This window comes from Lynx canadensis, chromosome D4 (genome assembly GCF_007474595.2).
Source record: "Lynx canadensis isolate LIC74 chromosome D4, mLynCan4.pri.v2, whole genome shotgun sequence".
NCBI classification, from domain to species: Eukaryota; Metazoa; Chordata; class Mammalia; order Carnivora; family Felidae; genus Lynx; species Lynx canadensis.
In genome coordinates this window covers 59,300,659-59,319,954 of record NC_044315.2, presented here as the reverse complement: position 1 = coordinate 59,319,954, position 19,296 = coordinate 59,300,659, and the positions used below count along the sequence as shown (strand labels likewise).

At 49.0% G+C, this 19,296-nt stretch overlaps 1 protein-coding gene across 1 annotated transcript in view; it reads left to right on the top strand.

Moving 5' to 3' along the window:
* The window catches only part of SHB (SH2 domain containing adaptor protein B), a 135,213-nt gene that overhangs the window by 81,273 nt on the left and 34,644 nt on the right, over positions 1 to 19,296 (top strand). The window contains 1 exon segment of the mRNA XM_030293834.1: positions 5,698 to 5,913. Within this exon segment, the coding sequence (XP_030149694.1) occupies positions 5,698 to 5,913 (216 nt within the window).

Genomic DNA, 19,296 nt, shown 5'->3' with positions numbered 1-19,296 from the left:
CATGTATTACCTTGTGCGTCCAGCCCCTGTGCCTTTGCTTCACTCCTTCCTCCATCAAATGTCCATTTTCCTCGCCACACCGTTGTGCAATGACCTCATGTCTAAATTCCTTAAGCTTTCCCACGTTTCCCCCAACTGCACTGTAGTATTATGTCTGCTCCCTGGTGAGGATCCTGAGCCATCTCTGTGCTGGAGGCTCTGGCCCTCCCTCACCCAGGGCGTCTTGAAGAACAGGATCATGTCTCCATCTGGCTCGTGTGCCAGGCATTCAGAAGATGCCTGGCTGGGTGCACGGAGTGGTGGATGCCAGTGCTGCCAGAGGAGGCTGGGTGCTCCAGGGATGCACACGGATTTCCTCCCCTCCCATCTCCCAGAGACCTCCTTTTTCCTGTTTCCGAAGGGAAGGTAAAGAGGTATAGAATAGGTTTCTTTCCTTCTAGTCTTTTGGCTGGTAAAAAGATATTGACCGTAAAGTATGTTGCACATTTGTTTTTCATTTATATGTGTATTTATATGTGTTTTTATTTATATGTGTATCCACCTGCTTTCAAAATATAGATTTGGGGACGCCTAGGTGGCTCAGTCGGTTGAGCGTCCAACTCTTGATTTCAGCTCAGGTCATGATCTCACGGTTTGATGAGCTTGAGCCCTGCATTGGGCTCTGTGCTGACAGCATGGAGACTGCTTGAGAGTCGCTCCCTCTCTCTCTGCTGCTCCCCTGTTTGTGCTCCCTCAGTCTCTCTCAAAATAAATAAATAAACTTGAAAATACAGATTTGAAGTTGTCCATAACTCTCTTAAATGTATATAATGAGGCCATTATAATGGAAATCAAAATCCACATTGAAGGAAGGGCGAATGAATGGATACAATATCTAAGATAATGTACTTATTGAAGTCAAGCATCAGAATTAACCCTGAGCTTCCTGGCAGCCAAAACAAAGAAAAGTGGGGGTGGGGGGGCTGGGAGGGGGCGGGTGGTGAGAGGGAAGCAGCACAGAACTGGTGAACCCTGGAGCAAAGTGTAGCTTGTTGCTCATGGACTTGGGGAACTCTAAACCCTCATCAGACCCACTCAGGAAATTCTTGGTTTGCATCAAGCTCTGTCCTGGGCCCCTTACTCAAGATAATCCCCTCACCCTTGCTTCTCCGTAGCCACAATCCTTGTGCAGCACGCCCGCCTCCCTCTCCTGGCTCTGTGCCTTTGGTGAGTGTTCCCAGGGTCCCTTCCAGGTCTTAAGTCTCTTAATTCCAGAGAAAATACTGTTTTATTTGTTTGTTTGTTCTCGTTCTCTTTCTCTTTATGTAGTTCCACTTGAAAACCTTTCTATTCCAGAGATTAACAGAAATCCCCACCTGTCAATTTAATGTTTCTGCTCCCTGCCTAAGAGGCATGAAATCACAGCCTGCCACCAATATTAAAGGTCATTTTCCATGAACTTATAGATGGTGAGGTCCAGATAACTCGTGACTTAAAACACATGGTCCCCTATTAGATCAGTCTCTGGACCATCAGAGGTCGGTCTGGGGAATAAGGAGGATGGGCCTGGTCATTAGGCGGGAGACAGTGATGTCTGGTAAGCTAACCTGATGCAGTGGCCCTTGACTTCTGGAGCCCCTGGCAAGCCTTTCCTGGGAGAGAAGATGCTCTCTAAATGAGCATCTTCTCAGGAAAAGGCAGCTGCTTCCGAAATGCACATAGCTCCTGTAAGCCCATCTTGCTTAAAACTGTATTTACTTTCATGTTCTCCTGTCTTAATTACCTTTTTTCTTTACTGGCGTCCTTATTCATTATTTAAAACAACTTTCAAAAATAATTATGCAATAATTCCTTCCTCCATGCACCGTAGCTCTTTACTTTCCTGTATCAGGTTTTCGGCCCTTTATTCATTTGTATCTGTAGTGACAACATTGCTGTCATCAGAGTCTAGATATTGTGGGCAAAGTGTGTGATGACAGTATTCAGCAGTTCCTAAGCAAGGGCTAGAATTCCCTTTGGGGCATCGTTCACAGTGGCCAGGACTTGTTTAGAAAGCCCACATTATACAGTTTGCTCAACGCATAAACAATCTTGTATTTTACTTTTTAACTTAGCATAATTTCATGCATGCTTTTCCATGTAGCTACATAATCTTCAGATTTATCATTTTAATGGCTGCTTAATATTCCATCCAGTTAGCGTGCCATAATTTACTTAACTGTTCCCAATTGTTGCAGCCTTAATGAAAATTTGAATTCACCATGTACTACAGGGGGAAGCTGGTTTTAATGATTACCATTATAACATCCCCTGCCCTAACTGCATGCCATTAGTAACCCAGCTTTAGGAAGGCGCAGATGCTTTTGGAACAATAAATTCTGTAGGAGAGGTGTATGCACAAGTCCCTCTGATTTAATAGCTAATCTGTTCACTGCACATGTTTTCCTTTTATGCTGGTGTTTATGTAGAATATCTACCTCTTCTGCATATTGTGTAACACTAAACTACATGCATTTGGCATATTGCTCCCGATACTTTATCACTGCTGTCAGGAACTTCCATAAATTAACAAGAATTTGGGAGTAAGGAGTGGTTTCTGGCTGTCGATTGTCGTTCATTTATCCCACCCACACCCTTTGAAGATCTGTTTGCAGCCAGGCTCTGTCAGGGAGAGAGCAAAGGCACTTCCGATTATTGGAAGCCCACAAATGTGCCTCTGTGAATTGCTTTGTGGTGCCCAAGAGTAAATGGTGATTCTCATGCGAGTGCTTTGTAAACCGTACAGTGCATTAAATGGTTGCTGGTCTTGCTGATAAAGTAGGGTGAAGAGGAAGGTGGTTTTCCTGGGTCAGTGTCCATCAGCTATATCCCCAGTGTCCTCAGACCTCGGAAATTTCCAAGGACAGGAGGCTAGACTGCACTTCTCAGAACCAGCGAGAGTGATGATGATGACCCCACAGAACAGATTAGATAGTTTGGTAGGTTCAGTGAGTTTCAGAGTTGTCTATAGTGCCTTACAGTTGGTGTTCACTTTAAAGTGACCAAGTCCTACCTTTGTTTCCTTTTTTTTTTTTTTAAGTTTATTTATTTTGAGAGAGAGCATGAGCAAGGGAGGGTCAGAGAGAATGGGAGAGAGAGAATCCCAAGCAGACTCCATGCTGTCAGCACAGAGCCCAACCCAGGGCTCAAGCTCATGAACTGTGAGATCATGACCTGAGCTGAAACAGTTGGATGCTTAACCAGCTAAGCCACCCAGGTGCCCCTGAGTCCTACCTTTTATAGCTCTTCTCTTTTCCTCTTCCTCCCCCATAAAAAGAAAAACATCATCCCTAAAACTAATAAACGATCCCAGTTTACTCACGGGACCCAGTAAAGCCATATTTTGCCAAAGTACAGGACATCTTTTCAGAGAGGACAGGATTTTCAGGGCCCTGAGAAGGTGAGAAGGTTTTTCCATTTTCTTCCTCTCTCCTTGTAAAAAGAGAAAGTGTTTTCCAAAGAAAGTATCTCTGTGCACTGCCTACACCCCCACCGGCTCTCCAGCTCAGGTCCCTTTCCAGCAGAGAGAAAGCAAGCCTTGGGCCAGTACCTACCTACTTGGTTTTGTTCTCATTCATTCTTTTTATGTGTATCAACTGTTTCTAGTAAAGGATAATGACTTAAGGATAGTGATGTAAAATTTTTGTAATGAATTTACTAATTCTAAAAAGTGAGGCAGCATAAATAAAAATGGAAAGTAAGAGCCCAGGCGGTACCTGCAAACAACAGAATCAACAGCAGTTGGTGTGTGTGTGACTTAATGAAGTCGGTGAAACACTACCGTAATATTATTTAACGTCAACGCTAACGGCACTGGCGCGGCATCAGCTGGCTTCTGTCGTATCAGGGCATGTGCACACGGAGTTTTGCCATCCCCACGAGCTGGCCCTGGACCATGAAGCCCAGCCTGAAAACAAGCTTTTGCTTAGAAAGGCTGACATCACCATGTGTTTTGTCCACTGCTCTTCAAGGCACATAAGTCCCGTGGGTTTCTACTGTGTCTTTATGCCATCGGAACTCTGATTTGGAGAATGCCTCCAGAGTCCTTTTCAACAGCTCACTCTCAACGATCCTCACCCCTTTTATATCAAGCCTTACCTCTCCCCTCTCATCTCCTTGGACCCAGTGCTCCAGCAAAAGTGGACAGTGAATAGACCAATTCAGGCTTAAATGGAAAGGAAATTCTAACACACACACTACCACGTGGAAGAACCTTATAAACATTATGCTAAGTGAAATAAGCCCGTCACAGATGGGGACAAGTACCATATGACTCCTCTTGTAGTGAAGTATGTAGGGTAGGAGAGTGGTGTCTCCCAGGGGACAGGGAAGGGGAAGTGGGGAGTTCGTGTTTAACTGGGACAGAGTTTCAGTTTGGGAAGATGAAAAAGTCCTGGAGATAGATGGCGGTGATGGTCACACAATGGTGTGGATGTACTTAATGCCACTGAACTGTACCATAAAAATGATTAAAATGGCAAAGTTATGTTATGTGTGTCTTTTACCACATGAAACAGAAAGGCAGTGAGCGGTCTTCTCCAGCCACACTGCCTTGCCTCAACATGGTCCGACCACAGGGAACGCTGACCCTCCTGTTTTCACTTCCCTTGTCATCCCCCCCCCCCCCCCCCCCCCCGCCTCGCCCCTCACAGGCCCTGCACTGAGCCCTTTGCTACAGAGAATTATGGTGATTTAGATGCGTATGCCTACCTCTTCTGGAAGCAATGGGCTTCCTGAGAACAGCCTCTCGAGCAAACCCTCCCTTCCCTGTGTCCCATGCAGGCCCTTCACACAGGGGGGTCTAGGATCAAAGCAGGTGAAGTGTCACTGTTTGGCTCAGAAGCACCTGATTCTGGCATCCTAGCATCCATCTTCGAGCCACCACCGGCCTCTCAGAAATGAGCAGCTGACATGGATGCCCCTGTCTGGGGCCTGATCTAAACAGGCAGTCACCCCTCAGCCCACAGAGGGCCAGGCCTTGGCCTCCCTTCCAGAAGATTTGGAGCACCCCCGCCGCCCCACTTATTCAGAAGTGAAGCTGGGGGCGCCTGGGTGGCTCAGTCAATTAAGCGTCCAGCTCTTGATTTCAGCTCAGATCATGATCTTGTGGTCCCTGAATTCGAACCCCACGTGAGGGCTTGTGATTCTCTCTCTCCCTCTCCCTCTCTCTCTGCCTTTGCCTCACTCGCACACACTCGCCTGCTCTTTCTCTCTCTCTCTCTCAAAACTAAAGGAGTGAAGCTAGATATCTGCTCTCAAGTCCCTCAGATGTGCTAGTGTGTTAGACTAGTCCTAGTGGGGAGGCCTTCTACTCATCTGTAAAGTGAGGGGGTGAGGGCTCTTTGTGATATCAGAACACACCTGGAACATCATGTGCACATCTGGGCCTGTCCTCACAGACTACAGTGCACAACCAGATGGCCACAGTGAGCCTTCTGGTTCCGTCATTAGGTCCAAGAGCCTGAGATCTTTGTAAGGAAACTTTGCCCTGTCAGAGCAGAGACACTGCGTTCAAGGGGTGGGGAGGAACAGGTAAGCGCAGTAACAGGCCTGTTGCTGTGCAGTCCTCACCTCCTTGGCTGGGACTGAATTCCCGTGGGTGTCACCTGACAGATCCCAGATGAGGAAGTAAGTTCCGCACATCCATTACATCCCTGCCTCCTTCCTTGTTGCTTGCAGAATTTCAGAGGCAAGAAAGTGTCCGGTCCCAGCACAAAGGCATCCAGTTATATGACACCCCTTATGAACCTGAGGGCCAAAGTGTCGACTCGGACTCAGAGAGCACGGTCAGCCCCCGACTACGGGAGAGCAAGCTGCCCCAGGACGACGACAGGCCCGCTGATGAGTACGACCAGCCATGGGAGTGGAACCGGGTCACCATCCCAGCTCTGGCAGGTAAGGAGCCGGTGGCCCCGCTCAGAGGGCGCTGCTGACCCACGCTCAGTAGTCACCTTTGGTAAAGAGGGTACATGCACTGGTCCCTTTTGCTCAGGTAAACCCACAGGGCTTCATTTGATGGTCCGGCTGGGCCCCTCAAAGATGATGAGGGTCCTAGAGAGAAGGGAGGCCAGGTCAGGCCAAAGGGAAATCCTAAGTCTGGCCTCCAGGCCCTCCGTTCCAGTCTTTCCTAGTCTTCACAGACGGCTCCGATGATTTCATTGTCTGACTGTGTTGGTAGTGCTCTAGTTCACTGAAGCCAAGATTTCAGAAGGAATTTTCTTATAAACTAAAAGAAAACCAACTGCAAAGCGGTTCCCACTGAGCCTGAGGGAGCCCAGTGCTTCTGTCTATTTGTGTGGATGTGATAGGCCTGGTATACCTAGGGCCACCATGTTTCCTGTTCCAGCTTTGGCATGAAGCCATTCATAGAGCATAGGCATGGGCACAACCTGACCTCAAGCTGGCTCTCGCCCTGGCCGAGAATGTCAGGTGCCCCCCATCTGCCTCACTCTGAGACTGGTTCTCTAGAATCTGGGTATCTGTCACAGCACTAAAACTCCTCTCCCACAGCCTTTTGGAAAGCTGCCTGCTACATGTGTCACAGGTCTTAAGTTTATGTGCTCACCCTCTGATTCTAATCCCAGCCTATTGGATCCATGCCAGGGTTATGATCTAAAATTCAGAAAAGGCATTGTTTATGATCATGAAAGGTGGGAAACAACCTGAATGTCCAGCAAACAGGGATTGATTCAGTGGAATACTGTACAGCCACTAGCAAGTGATATTGACAAAGAGTTTATAACAACACAGGAAAAATGCTTATGTTTAATGTTAAGAGGTAGAAAGCCAGATGCAAAAAATTTCTTATGCATCTAAGAGTTTAGGCGTGTGAAAAAAGGGACATTGAATGACTCATTTAATTCTTGCCACACTGAAGGTCAAAGGGGGGGGGTGGTTTTAATTTTTAATTTAAGATTCATTTTTGCCTGAAATCTCTCTTTTTCATACCCAGCCGGACACTTCCTTTCTAGTCCCCAGCAGCGAGGCCTCGGCCCTACCCCCATCCAGAACAACAACTGATGTTCTAGCTACTCAAGCACATACTACTCACAGTTCCCTGGACGTAGTGTGCATCGTGCAAATTCCATTCCTTCTGCCTAAGTGCCCTTTACTGCCATGGAAAAAATCTTGTGCCTCCTTCCAGGCCCAGCTCACACATTGCCATCTCTGTGAGCCCTTCCTGGGACATAGCTGTGCATCCCAAGGACTTTCTTACTGTGTCTCTGGGCCTGTTGAGCTTCTTGCACTCAACCCTGGCATGACGTTTCTCTCATTGTACGGTTAGCCCTGTCAGTACCAGTCTCCACCTGTCAGACTTTGAGCACCTGGCTGAGAGCCAGACATAGGAGTAGTCATGAGGTTGAAGGTCAGGTCGCTCCCATGCATTTCACAGCCCCCGTCTTCCTTTGGCACAAGGGAATCCAAGGACTGTCTCTGTCCCCTGGCATCGCCAATAAGGGGCTGTGCTCTTCTCCTGGCCATGAGGGGAGCTGGAATGGGGCCATTGCTACCCAAGAGCTTACTTTCTGCAAACACCAGTTTGATTAAAGGGCTCGTGTGGCAGCTCTCCCAGACACCCAGGGCCTGTGGCATGAGATAGCACTGAGACAGGTGGAGGGTCTCACACTTTCCTAGACTGACCACCTGTAGGTCCCTCGAGGGTAGGGTTACCTTTGATGCTCTAGTCTGGTCTGGCACCATGCTGCTCACAGCACGGTCCCTAGACCAGCAGCATTGCATCCCCTAGGAGCTGGTGAGAAATACAGGGTCTTGGGCCCTACCCCAGACCTACGGAGTCAGAATCTGTTTTAACAAGACCCCCGGGGGGCGCCTGGGTGGCGCAGTCGGTTAAGCGTCCGACTTCAGCCAGGTCACGATCTCGCGGTCCGTGAGTTCGAGCCCCACGTCGGGCTCTGGGCTGATGGCTCAGAGCCTGGAGCCTGTTTCCGATTCTGTGTCTCCCTCTCTCTCTGCCCCTCCCCCGTTCATGCTCTGTCTCTCTCTGTCCCAAAAATAAATAAAAACGTAGAAAAAAAAAAAAAAAACAAGACCCCCGGGTGATTTGCATGCATATTAAAGTATAAAAGCACTTAACCTATAGGACCTCAAATGTTCTAAAGGCTCTCAGACCAGAACTTGCCCACTTCTGCTCAAAGGTGGTTTTAGAACTCCTGTACATTCTATACAAAGGATCACAAGGTCTCAGCTAGAACCGTCTCCTTCTAAGTTTCTGGGCCGCAGGTGTCCATTCTGGACGTGGCTTTATGTCACTGAGTTGCTATCACAAGTGTCATTATAGGTCTACTTCTTAGGCTGCTGAGAGAAGACAGACTCAGAATCAGGTCCCTGTCTGTGTCTCATCAAGTCACTTATCTGTGCATGGCCTGCTCCAGAGTATAAACCAGCTGTTCTCTTTCCAAGAAGCTTTTGGCTTCATTCTGATTTCTGGGGCCTAGAAGGAAGCTGTTTCACTCAGGCTGAAGGGACGCTATGAGCACCCATCATTAGTCATGACCGGATGCCTCCCCATGTCTGAATAGCCCGTCGGTGCAGTGTTCGTAGGTAAGGAGCACCTGGTATCCTAGCCCAGAGTGAAGGTGGAGTGAGAGGTGGATGGGCCACTTTCCAGGTAATGACGATGAGTTGAAGTGGCTTGAGTGGATAACTCAAGTGCTGCCATGGTCCCATTTGTAAACCCAGAAGTGTGGCTGCCCAGGATTGAAGGACGGTGTCCTGTGTGAGTCAGTAATGCACGTACATGAGTATGTCCGGACGCACACACTTTAGCAAGTCATTGGTGTCACTGGGGAGCAAGGCAGTGCTTGGCTAGGCCCTGTCCTCCTTCCAACACCCGTTTGAAATGGTTTCTCTAGACTCTCAGGAAGCTCTCTGATGCTCACTGAGACAATGGAGTACAGGAGCTGGGAAGTGTCTGCGTATGGGATAAAGTTGGCTGGGCAAAATCGTTACCATCTCTTTCCTCCCTTTGTGTTCTCTGGTTCTGCATGTTTAGCCTGGATGAGGGAATCTGGGCAGTGTTTTCAAATTTCCAAAGGGTATGGATTGTGAGGGAGCCCCAAAGGGCAGAGCTGGACCCACCAAGAAGGAGTCACCAGCATTTAGGGTCCAAGTGAGTGGTGAGAATCTCATTTACACCTGGAAGTATAATGAGCTTCCCCTCACTGGGAATTTGCAACCAGCAGCTCATTTGAGGCAGGAATGATGATAGAGGCTTTGCCCAGCAGTGAGGGGTTGGTCTGTCACTTTGAGGGTTGTGTCCATCCTTCAGCACCCCACCATGCTGATCAGAGACAGGGAGAAGGGAAGGCCTCCGAATTATCTCCATGATTCAATCTATGAAGCAAAAGCGCTTCCTGCCTTTCAATGTGCTGTCCTATACTGCATTCATGGAAAGAGGCACTCTCAAAAGAGTTCTTTGGCATTCTCCATAGAAGTAACCCTTCCCAGCCAGCAGCTCCAGACCAGCCTTTATGGAAGTCAGGCCCTTCCCAGCTCAGCCACACTCTGGCAATCTGGGGGCCGCTGCCTCTAGAAGGCTCAATTACCACTCCCCGGTTGTGGTGAAGACAGCTGTTGCAGGGTATGAAGTGGTCTTAGCTTCTTGGGTATGAAAGTCTTCCCTCCTAGAATTCTCTGGCCAGGTGAGTGAGAAATACCACAAGCTCTCCAAAAAACCTTGGGCCTTCACTGCCTGCTTTTCCTCCAGGAAGCTGACTGTGGCCTCAGCCAGAACCTCCACCTGCCCTGCACTGGAGTTCCTTCCCACACGCGTGGCCTTTGTTGATCCCAGCCCGCAGAACAGATGCCTGGTCAGGTTTCTTGCGCCGCCAACTGCAGGAAACAGGCTGCAGCTCCACTGTGCACAGAGAGGTGGCGTGGCTTCCATCAAGCTGTCAGCCCCCTTCCCCATGGCAGAGACACCTACCCTTAGAGCTGGCAACATTCGGTTCCCAGCCTACTTTGACTCACCCCTTGGGAGTCTTTACAGCAACAAATTGCAAGGTAGCAAGTGGGTCTAGAAATGGCCTGTGGCACTCCCTGCCCAGTGTGGGGCAGGAAAAGCAGCCTAGGGTGATTCCACACTGTCTTGGGGCAGCGTGGATTGGTACAGAGGGTCTAACCAGCCCTGGGCCTTGTGGCAGGGATTGTGACATGGACAAATGGAGCCTGCACAGGAAGTGTCCACACAGGGAAGGGCAGAAGAGCTGAGAGGTTAACCTAGAGAAGCAGACATGGGCTCAGGGTGGCATGGATTAGGTGTCTTCACATCTCTGAGTGGCCACTGGGAGGATGAGGATTGAACCTGTCTTAGGAGCCTCCCATTTTCTCACCCAGGAAATGTGTCCGATGCAAAGGGTCCTAGTGAGGCTTAAAGGACACAGCATCAGGAAAGTGCTGGCATCTACTGAAGCACTTTCTGCCTGCATTATCTCCTCTAATCCTCTCAGCCATGGTCTGGGGGATTAGTTTCCTCATTTTACTGAGAAAAAAGACTGAGGCCCAGAGAGAAGGGGCCCATAGCTAGTCAGCCACAGAGCTGGGATGTGAAGTCCAATTCCAGAGCCCAAGCCCTAACCCAGCGGCTGTCTGGGCTCCCTGCTGCCATCAAAGATGCTGCATAAGATATGGTTGGAGCCCATGGGAAATGTCACCTGCCTTTTGTTGCCCTTGTACAGATTCCTCCCTATGTCTACATCTGGGAGGATACTCTACTGGGGTGTGCGATCCCACCTGGAGTAGTTCCAGCTGAGGATTCTGCAGGAGCCCAAGTTCTGGAAGTTCATGCCTGTGTGGAGGGGCTAAGCAGAGCCATCCCACGGGCTAGTCATGCTCTGCCACCACTCAGCTCCCACACCATGGCATCCCACTCCCTCTTGTCCAGCTGGGGAAACTGAGGCCTGGAGAGGAGAAGAGAACCCCCAGAGACTTCATAGCAGAGCCAGTCAGGCCATACACAGAGGATAGATCAATATTTTCCTTTTAATCCAATGAGTACTGTTAACAGCTATATCCTTAATGGTTTGTAATTGCTTCTGAGAAGCAAATGATCAGAGTGCTTGGTCAAAGAGCCAGGTGGCAGGGAGTGTGTGAAGGGTGCCCTTGAGATCTTTTAAAGGAACAAAGTCATTTCTTTTTTTTCATTTTCAACTCACTGTCTGAAGATTCGTTTCTGTTGAAGCTACTTTTTGGGCGATGCCCTGGGTTCAGCCGGCAACAGGTCTGCTTCCCAGCAAAGATAGAAGACAGACAAATGACTCAGTGCTGAACATAGTTATTTGGGTATTTATCTGTCTTCACCACTAGTTTCTCAGCGAGTTTCTCTGCCCTCAAAAGCTCAGGACAGGGGTGCCTGGGTGGCTTGGTCGGTTAAGCGTCCGACTTCGGCTCAGGTCATGATCTCACGGCCCGTGAGTTCGAGCCCCGCATTGGGCTCTGGTGCTGACTGCTCAGAGCCTGCAGCCTGTTTCAGATTCTGTGTCTCACTCTCTCTCTGCCCCTCCCCTGTTCATGCTCTGTCTCTCTCTGTCTCAAAAATAAATAAACGTTAAAAAAAAATTAAAAAAAAAAAAAGCTCAGGACAGTGTTTTGCATGTCAGGAGTCAGTGGGGCAGTTGAAGGAGTCAGACAATCCCAAGTTCATATGCCAGCTCCACCACTTACCAGCTGTGGGACCTCAGGCTGTTCAGTCTCCGAGTCTTAGCTTTCCCATCTACAAAACGGGGATGCTCACAACGCTTTTCACACTGGATCCCTGTAATGATTAAGGGAAAAGATCTGGATGAAAAGACTTTGTTAGCCCTAAAGGGTCTCACTTGAGAGCATGGTTGTCAGTGTTCAAGGAAGGCCTACTGTACTAAATAAAATTCAATTTAATGTTAAAATAGTACCCCATGGGGAGGTACTTCGAAGGCTCAGAGGCCCCACTTACAAAGTCCATTCCTCGTTACGCCTGGCAATGAGAAACATGGATGGTGTGGAAAGCAGTACTTCTATAGGAAACCGTAATCTCTATTCCTATAGTAGTTCCAATGGTGAGCCACCCAGTTTTTCTATTCTTCAGTCCTTCCCAAGGATTGGACCACTGGTCCCTGGGTGTGAGAGGGTCCCCATTGCCTTTCTCCCTTCTGTCCCCCCTCCCCATTCTAGCCATGACACACTTGTGAATTGGTTGGCTTGCCCCAGAGCAAGCAGGGGACTCACCCAGAGGAAGCATTAAATAGATTGCTGGGTCACACTCCTCAGAGTTCCTGATGCAATAGGTTTCAGGGACGAGGCATGAGAATTTAACATTTTTAACAGCGTCCCAAGTATTACTGATGCCACTGACCTGAGGGCTTCACTTTGAGAACCTACAGTGTACCCTGTATATGTTACATGTTAGGTACCAGGATCAGGGGGAGTTAGAAAGGGGATATCACAGCTCAGCTCAGTGGTAGCAATGCCACCTCCTCCAGGAAACCCTTCCTGGATATCTCCAGTCCCTTGCCCCCCCTCATCCCAGGTTGGGCTGGGACCTCTGTGCTTCTACCACAGCCTGTACGGGGTGCATTGGTTTATTCTGGAAGAGCCAGATACACACTTGCAGGGGAAGTGCTAATGATGTGTTGGTCACCCCACCCCAAAACTCAAGAGACACGCTGTTGAGTTTTGACACCTGCCCAACCTCATCAAATAAGGCTGAAAGGGCAGAGAGAGGGCAAGTAAAGTCCTGGATATGTCTATTTCCTCCACAATTCTGAGTCATCTCTGAATGACTCAATTGACCAATTTAAAGGGACAAATGTGGGAAGGACAGGAAATTCACATTTAGAGAACACCACTTACGAAGCCCTGCAAGGTGGGTGTGGTTTCATTGTCCTCACACAGGTGACAGGGCTCAAGCTCAGAGAGGATGAGCAGCTTGCCCACAGTCGAACAGCAAATGAACCAGGTCAGTCTGACTGCAAAACCTTTGCTCTTTCTACCGCTGCATTGACATCTCAAGTGTGGAGAAGGCAGGTCTGAACATTCCCTTTACCTTGTGCTGGTGCGATGTGCCTTTGGTTGCTGTGGAGCAGTTGCACCCACTCCATGCTGACCTCGTGACTTGTCACTGTCAAGTGCAAGTGCTCTGAGTCTGGTAACTCTGATATTATGTGCATCAGACACTTCCTCTGGGTTTGCTGCTCCCACCAAGCCCCGTGACTCATCGTCATGCACTCAGGATAAACAGGCTCAGCCCCTGGAGAAGGTTCCTCGGGGAGTCTTAGACCTGCCACCGTCACCTGGCACACCGAGACACATGCCACCTCCTGCTCACCATGGGCCCCAGTGGGGCTTTTGTGATGCTTCCTGTCCCTTGCACAGCTCCCAGAATACCTTGGGCCTGCAAGGAAATTAGCAATTTTGTTTGTATGGGGAGCTTTTTGCAATGTAATGAGTAACAGTTGTAATTAATGTTTAACACGTATGAACAGCAGGTCTGCAGAGAAAAGGGGGGTTTAAATGACTACGAAGAGAACTGGGATCACTCACTTCCTTTGGCTAATATCTTACTGAGGGACAGGTTTTTCCAGTTGGCTTTTCTACTTGACATATGAATGAATTAATTCATTCACTAGCCCCCCCCCCAAAAAAGAAAGAAAAGAAAGAAAGAAAGAAAGAAAGAAAGAAAGAAAGAAGAAAGAAAGAAAGAAAGAAAGAAAGAAAGAGAAAAAAAGGAAAACAATATTGTTTAATAGCTTTGGTTTGTCTACTAATTACATTGATAGATAGAAATGTTCCTTCGAGTGCCTTTGTCTCCTGTGTAACAAAAAGCACAAAGATTTGATAGAATCTTTGCTCTTCTGTTTGGCAGGGCAGACATCTTCATGTCAATAGAGATTTTTGTAAGCTCTGTGAGGTCAGAGACTCTGCCTGGCTTGTTCACCCCTCCAGAGTCCCCACCTAGATCCATGCCTGGCACATAGTGAACATACAGATATTTGTTAAGTTATTGAATAAATCATGGCTCAGGAAAACCAACCCCATGACTGCTTCAGCTCGCTGGAATACCTAGGTAATTGTGCAGCCTGCTCACACAGAGATGGTTTATTTTCATATCATTCTTTCATGCTATATGCCTGTCTTCTCTCCAAATGTGGCTGAGGGATCTGCACCTGGACAGGCATTTTTGCCTGGCTGTTAACTGCCGCAGTTGCTACCTCTGTTCTGAATTACTAGGAAGAAGCCAAGAGTGTGTCCCTGGCTGTCTGAGGATTGACCCAGGAGTCCGGATACCACATTGCGGGTGGAGAGAGTGCTGTGCTAGTGGGTGGCATGCAGCCCCCTGAGAGCCGTGCACCTGGCTTGTCCCCTCCTGTCACTCTTCCTTTTCCTCACTGCCATCTCCAGAGTGATGGCAGCAGAGACATATAAACAGCTTGGTGGGGGCTTTTGGGCTCCTGGATGGGGGGACTTGTTTCCATAGATGCCCACCATGCAGGTCCTCTGAGGCTTGTGGATGGGGGGAGAGTCTCTTTGCCTGGCCCTAGGATTCTAAGTGAGCGTCTGTGGGTGTCTGTAGGTGTAAACATCAGGAAACCTGCATCAGACACAAGCAGGCGTTCTCCATCTGACAGGTGAGCCCGACTCAGAACTAGTAGAGTACATATGAACTCAGGTGCCAGAGCCACGGGGTCTGGATTTAAAGCCCCGTGCTGCCACTTGCTAAGAGGGTGACCTGGGGCAAATTGCCTCTGTTTCCTCATCTTAAAATGGGTGGTAATTGGTGCCGAGAGTTAGGACACAGTCAGTGCTCGGTGGATGCAGGCTTTGGTATCACTGTCATTGTTAACTATGTTTTTGAGAATGTGTTACACTGTAGACAGGATTTGTGCTGACCTTGTTAGAGGCCTCTGGGATTGATAAGACTTGGGTTGGAGTCAAGTTCAAATCTAGCTGTTGACTTGGGGCAAATCAGTCTCATTTCCAGCCCTCCAATTCTCATGTATAACATGAGTTATGACAAAAAAGATGGCTTGCTTCGGCAGCCATCAAGGCCTCTGCATTTGGATCATCCCATCATTTTCATCAGGATTTATCTTATTTCCCATAGCCGAGCAGCAGCCCTTGGGGTGGGGTCTTTGCACCAGACAGTGGTGCCTGTTTCCTATGGGGGGGTGCAGAGTAAGAGGACGAGGACACACCCACCCCTTGTTCCAGGCCTTCCTTCCCCAGCCCAGACTTGAGTGTACATGCATGGACAGCGTTCCTGGAACCCAAGCAGCATCCCGGTGCCTGCTTCAAAACCCGTCCAATGCCCCGCTTCTCGGGGAGTCACCACTGCCTCCCTTCACAATGGAGACCTCTGTTCTCAGACACTGCCCAAAAGATGTGGCAGCGTGGTGCCCTGGGGCTTGCATGTGTCTGCCGAGGTGAGCACAGAGGCCTCTTGTCGGCAGTCCTGGAACACAAACCAAACATTTGCTGAGCTGCCTGTTGTCTCCCAGTACCTGGAGGTGCTGCTCTCACGCACAGGGTAGGTGGGGTGGGGGGAGGCGGGGAGTGAAGCCTGCTCTTGAACTGGAAGGAAAGGGGGGGGGGCCTCACCTCTCTGGGCTTCGATTTCTCCATCAGTAAAATGGGAATTCTAATACTGATCTTGCCGTGAGAAGCACATGAGGTAACCTAGAACATATGTTTAGAAAGTTGAAGCAGCAAAGACCATTGTCGTGGGAACAGAGTTTCAGTCAATTGCAAGTGTTTGCACATTGTCGTGAAAGTCTGTGGTGTTTCCACAGGCTCCAGGGGTCATGTGGTCCACCCTAGCCCCCCAGACCACTGCACTGTCTCCCTCCTTGCCCTGTCTTGGGGGCTCACTACTGCCTGGGCAGCAGCCACTTGTATGCTTCTCCACCCCTCCCCTCATGCTCCCTTCCCCCCTCACACACACAGATAGACTAGACTAGAGTTGAGGCCTAGCTGTTGGCAGAATGGAAGCGTCAGCTCCAAGGACTGTGTGAAGGGGGTGCTTTGGACACCTTCATTCTAGTCCCTGTGGCCTTGTGTTTTCAGAGTATAGGGCAGGCCCCTCCTGTGAGCCCCATGTGATTTACAAGGTTTTCATTTCTGCTTCATCCACAGAAGGCCTAAAAAAGCCTCTTCAGTGGTCTGAGAACTCCTTGCAAGGCCTTGTTTTCGGTTGTCTAATCCTTGTTGCCTTTTCTTAACAGACTCTGTCCTGCATAGGTTACTGGGAGGGTCAGAGTCTATTACTAACTACCTCCATATGGTATATGGTGTAGGTATATGGCATATACCTTTATGGTATAGGTATTGTCAACCCTGTTTTACAGAAGCAATAGCTAATGTTCAGAGAGGCCTAGAAACTTGCCCAAAGTCACACAGTAATGGCAGAGGCAAGAATCAAACATGGGTCTTTCTAACTCCATAGTCCACACCCTTTCCATGATGCCGAGCCACTATGGAAAACATGTTCCAGCCATCTGAAGCAGAGCCATCCTCAGGGAAAGGCCTAGAAGTCTCTAGGGAAGTTCCTCCATTCCCTGGCCTTGGTGTAGCCCATAGGCGGTTCTTTAAAGTCGGCTGCATGCTGGCTGTGCAGAAGTTCAGAGGAGGCTGAGGTATGAATGAGGCGCAATCTCCATTTGGTTCTGAAAAGACACCTACCTATACTAGAGACTGGGGTGGGATTAGACAATGGCATAGACTGGGGATGTAGGGCACAGAAGAGGAGAAGGGAATACTACCTGGAGGGTGTAGGTCAAAACCTCCCCTAGGAGGAGGTAGCACTGGAGCTGAACTTTAAAGAATAGCTAGGATCGTGCACCAAGAGATAGTGAAGAAAGGGATTCCAAGAGGGCAGGCAAGGCAAGGCAAAGGCCTAGAGGTAGTTGGTGGATTTGGGAAGTGGCTGGGGTTTTTTTTGGTTTTTTGTTTTTTTGTTTTTTTTTTTTAAGTTTATTTATTTATTTGGGGGGGGGGGGGGGGGGGGGGGGGGGGAGAAGGAGAGAGAGAGAGGGAGAGAGAGAGAGGGAGTGAGGGAGAGAGAGAGAATCCCAAGCAGGCTCTGCACTATCAGCACAGAGCCCAACACGGGGCTCAATCTCACAAACTGTGAGATCATGACCTGAGCCAAAACCAAGAGCCAGTCACTTAACTGACTGAGCCACGCAGGCACCCCTAGGGGACTGGCCATTCTTTGTGACTGGAGCCAAGGGCTGGATGTGGATCCCAGAGGGGTTTTGTAGGGAAAGGTGGGTCCAGAAGGTTGGACTAAAGTCCAAGTCACTGAGGATCTTGAGCACTAGAGTGAAAAGTTTGCCCTCCATCCAGGGATACTGGGAGCCAGCAAGGGTTCATGAGCCCAGCAGAGCTGTGCTTTAGAAACCTATTGGCTTTTTGGAAATTGTTTTCTCTGACCAGCCCTGAACGATAAACAAGAAAGGAGCTAGACCCTGAAGGAACACATTTATTTCATCTAAGCAAACGTTTACTAAATACCATCTCCATAACAAGCACTACTTTAGGTTTAGGAGCAAACAAGAGATTGGAGAGGAAAAAGAGAGAGAAAATAAATCCCAGGCACTGTGTCCCCACAGAACACCCAGGCTGACTGGGGAAGAGTGGGAGGGGTGTCCGTGGAGCTGTGCCAAGTGTTTCTGGGGAGGAAGGGGCTCCCAGCAGGCAGTATCCGGGGAAGCATTGTGGAGGGGTGGCCTTTTGCCAGGTCTTGGAAGCTTCTAGATGTCATAGAGATGGAGTAGGAGGGTGGTCATCCCATGCCTAGAGGTGGGAAGCAAACCACAGACTGAATGAGGGGGGCACAGCCCCTGCCTGACCACAGGGAAGGAGGACCTGAGGGGACAGAGGGGGAGCTGGCAGTGGTGACTCAGAGGCCTGGGCTCCAGCCTTGCCTTCCCTACCCCCATCCCACCCTTTAGCTTTGAGACCCTTTGAGGTGAGTTCTTCCTCACCTCTGAGTCCCGATCCTTCACCCATCACACACGGGGTGGTGGGGCTATTGTGAGAGTCAGAGCCAATTATTGGCAGTGACTAAACACAAGACCAGTTGGTATAAAGCCTGTAATACAAGTAGGAGGGGACCACCAGAGTTGGAGACTAATGCAGATGGAGGAAAGGCCTCTTGGAAGGGCAGTGCTGGGGGGCACCTGAGCTGGGTCTTTAAAGGCTGAGACCTGTTGTTAGACCGGAATTTTTGGAAGGACATTTGAGGCCTCTCACGTCTCCCACTGCCTCCCAGGGCCTGGTCCTGCCCACCTGAGCCTCCTCTCCCTCCTGCACAACTCTGACTTCCATTTGTAATTGCCTATAGGTGCAATTAATTAGGTTCTGTCGTTCTAATGACTCACAGGGGTGGCATATTTTTTCTCTAAATGCAGATATTCTTTTGAGGGTTTGTGTCTTTATCTTTTGCAGAAAATCACTAAATTAAAAGAATTGCCATTTTAAATTGCAGATTAAAGAGAAACTTAATTAGAAGGAATGAAAGCAGTTGTGTTTGGAGCTTTTGTTCTTAACATTTTTTTTCTTTTGCTGCTGAATCACTGTACTTGCAGTTGGTGTATTTTATTTTAGGTGAAATGATTTGCCTAATTAAGCCTGTCATTCATCACCACCTGTTCCCTCTAAATATATGGCTATATTATTAAGCTTGCAGGCGAATGTATAAATTAATTCAGTGGGGAATTACAGTGTTGACTGGGATATTATTAGGTTTTACCCAGTTTATCTGTATGAAAACCGATATTTTCTTCCAATAAAGTGAAACAACAGCTCATTAAGCTTCTTCATTCATTCATTGGGCACCGGTTATGTTGCAGGCATGTGCGAGGCATAGGGCACAAGGGTAAATGTGGTACAGCCCCTGCCCCTGAGGGTCTCATGGGGCACCAGACCACGAAACTGGCCATTAGGATGCCATTAGGAGCAAGGTGAGTCTGGAGAGAGGGTGAGGTCAGGGAAGGCTTCCTGAAAGAGGTGGCCCCTGGAGGGCAAGTGGAGTCAGTTAGGTGGAGAGGCTGGTAGAAGGTTGTGGGGTTGTGGCCATTCAGGCAGAAGAATGGCCTTGAAGTGCTCATGGTGCAGACTAGGCTGGACAGACAGCCAGGTCAGTGGCTGTGCTGCAGAGCTGAGGTTCCTTCTGCAATCAGTGCTCCATGCTCCATGCCTGTCCTCACCTTCCGTGCCAGGGGGTATGTGGTAGGATTTTATATTGACAGAAATCTCCAAATTCCAATTTTAGTCCCGAGGTGA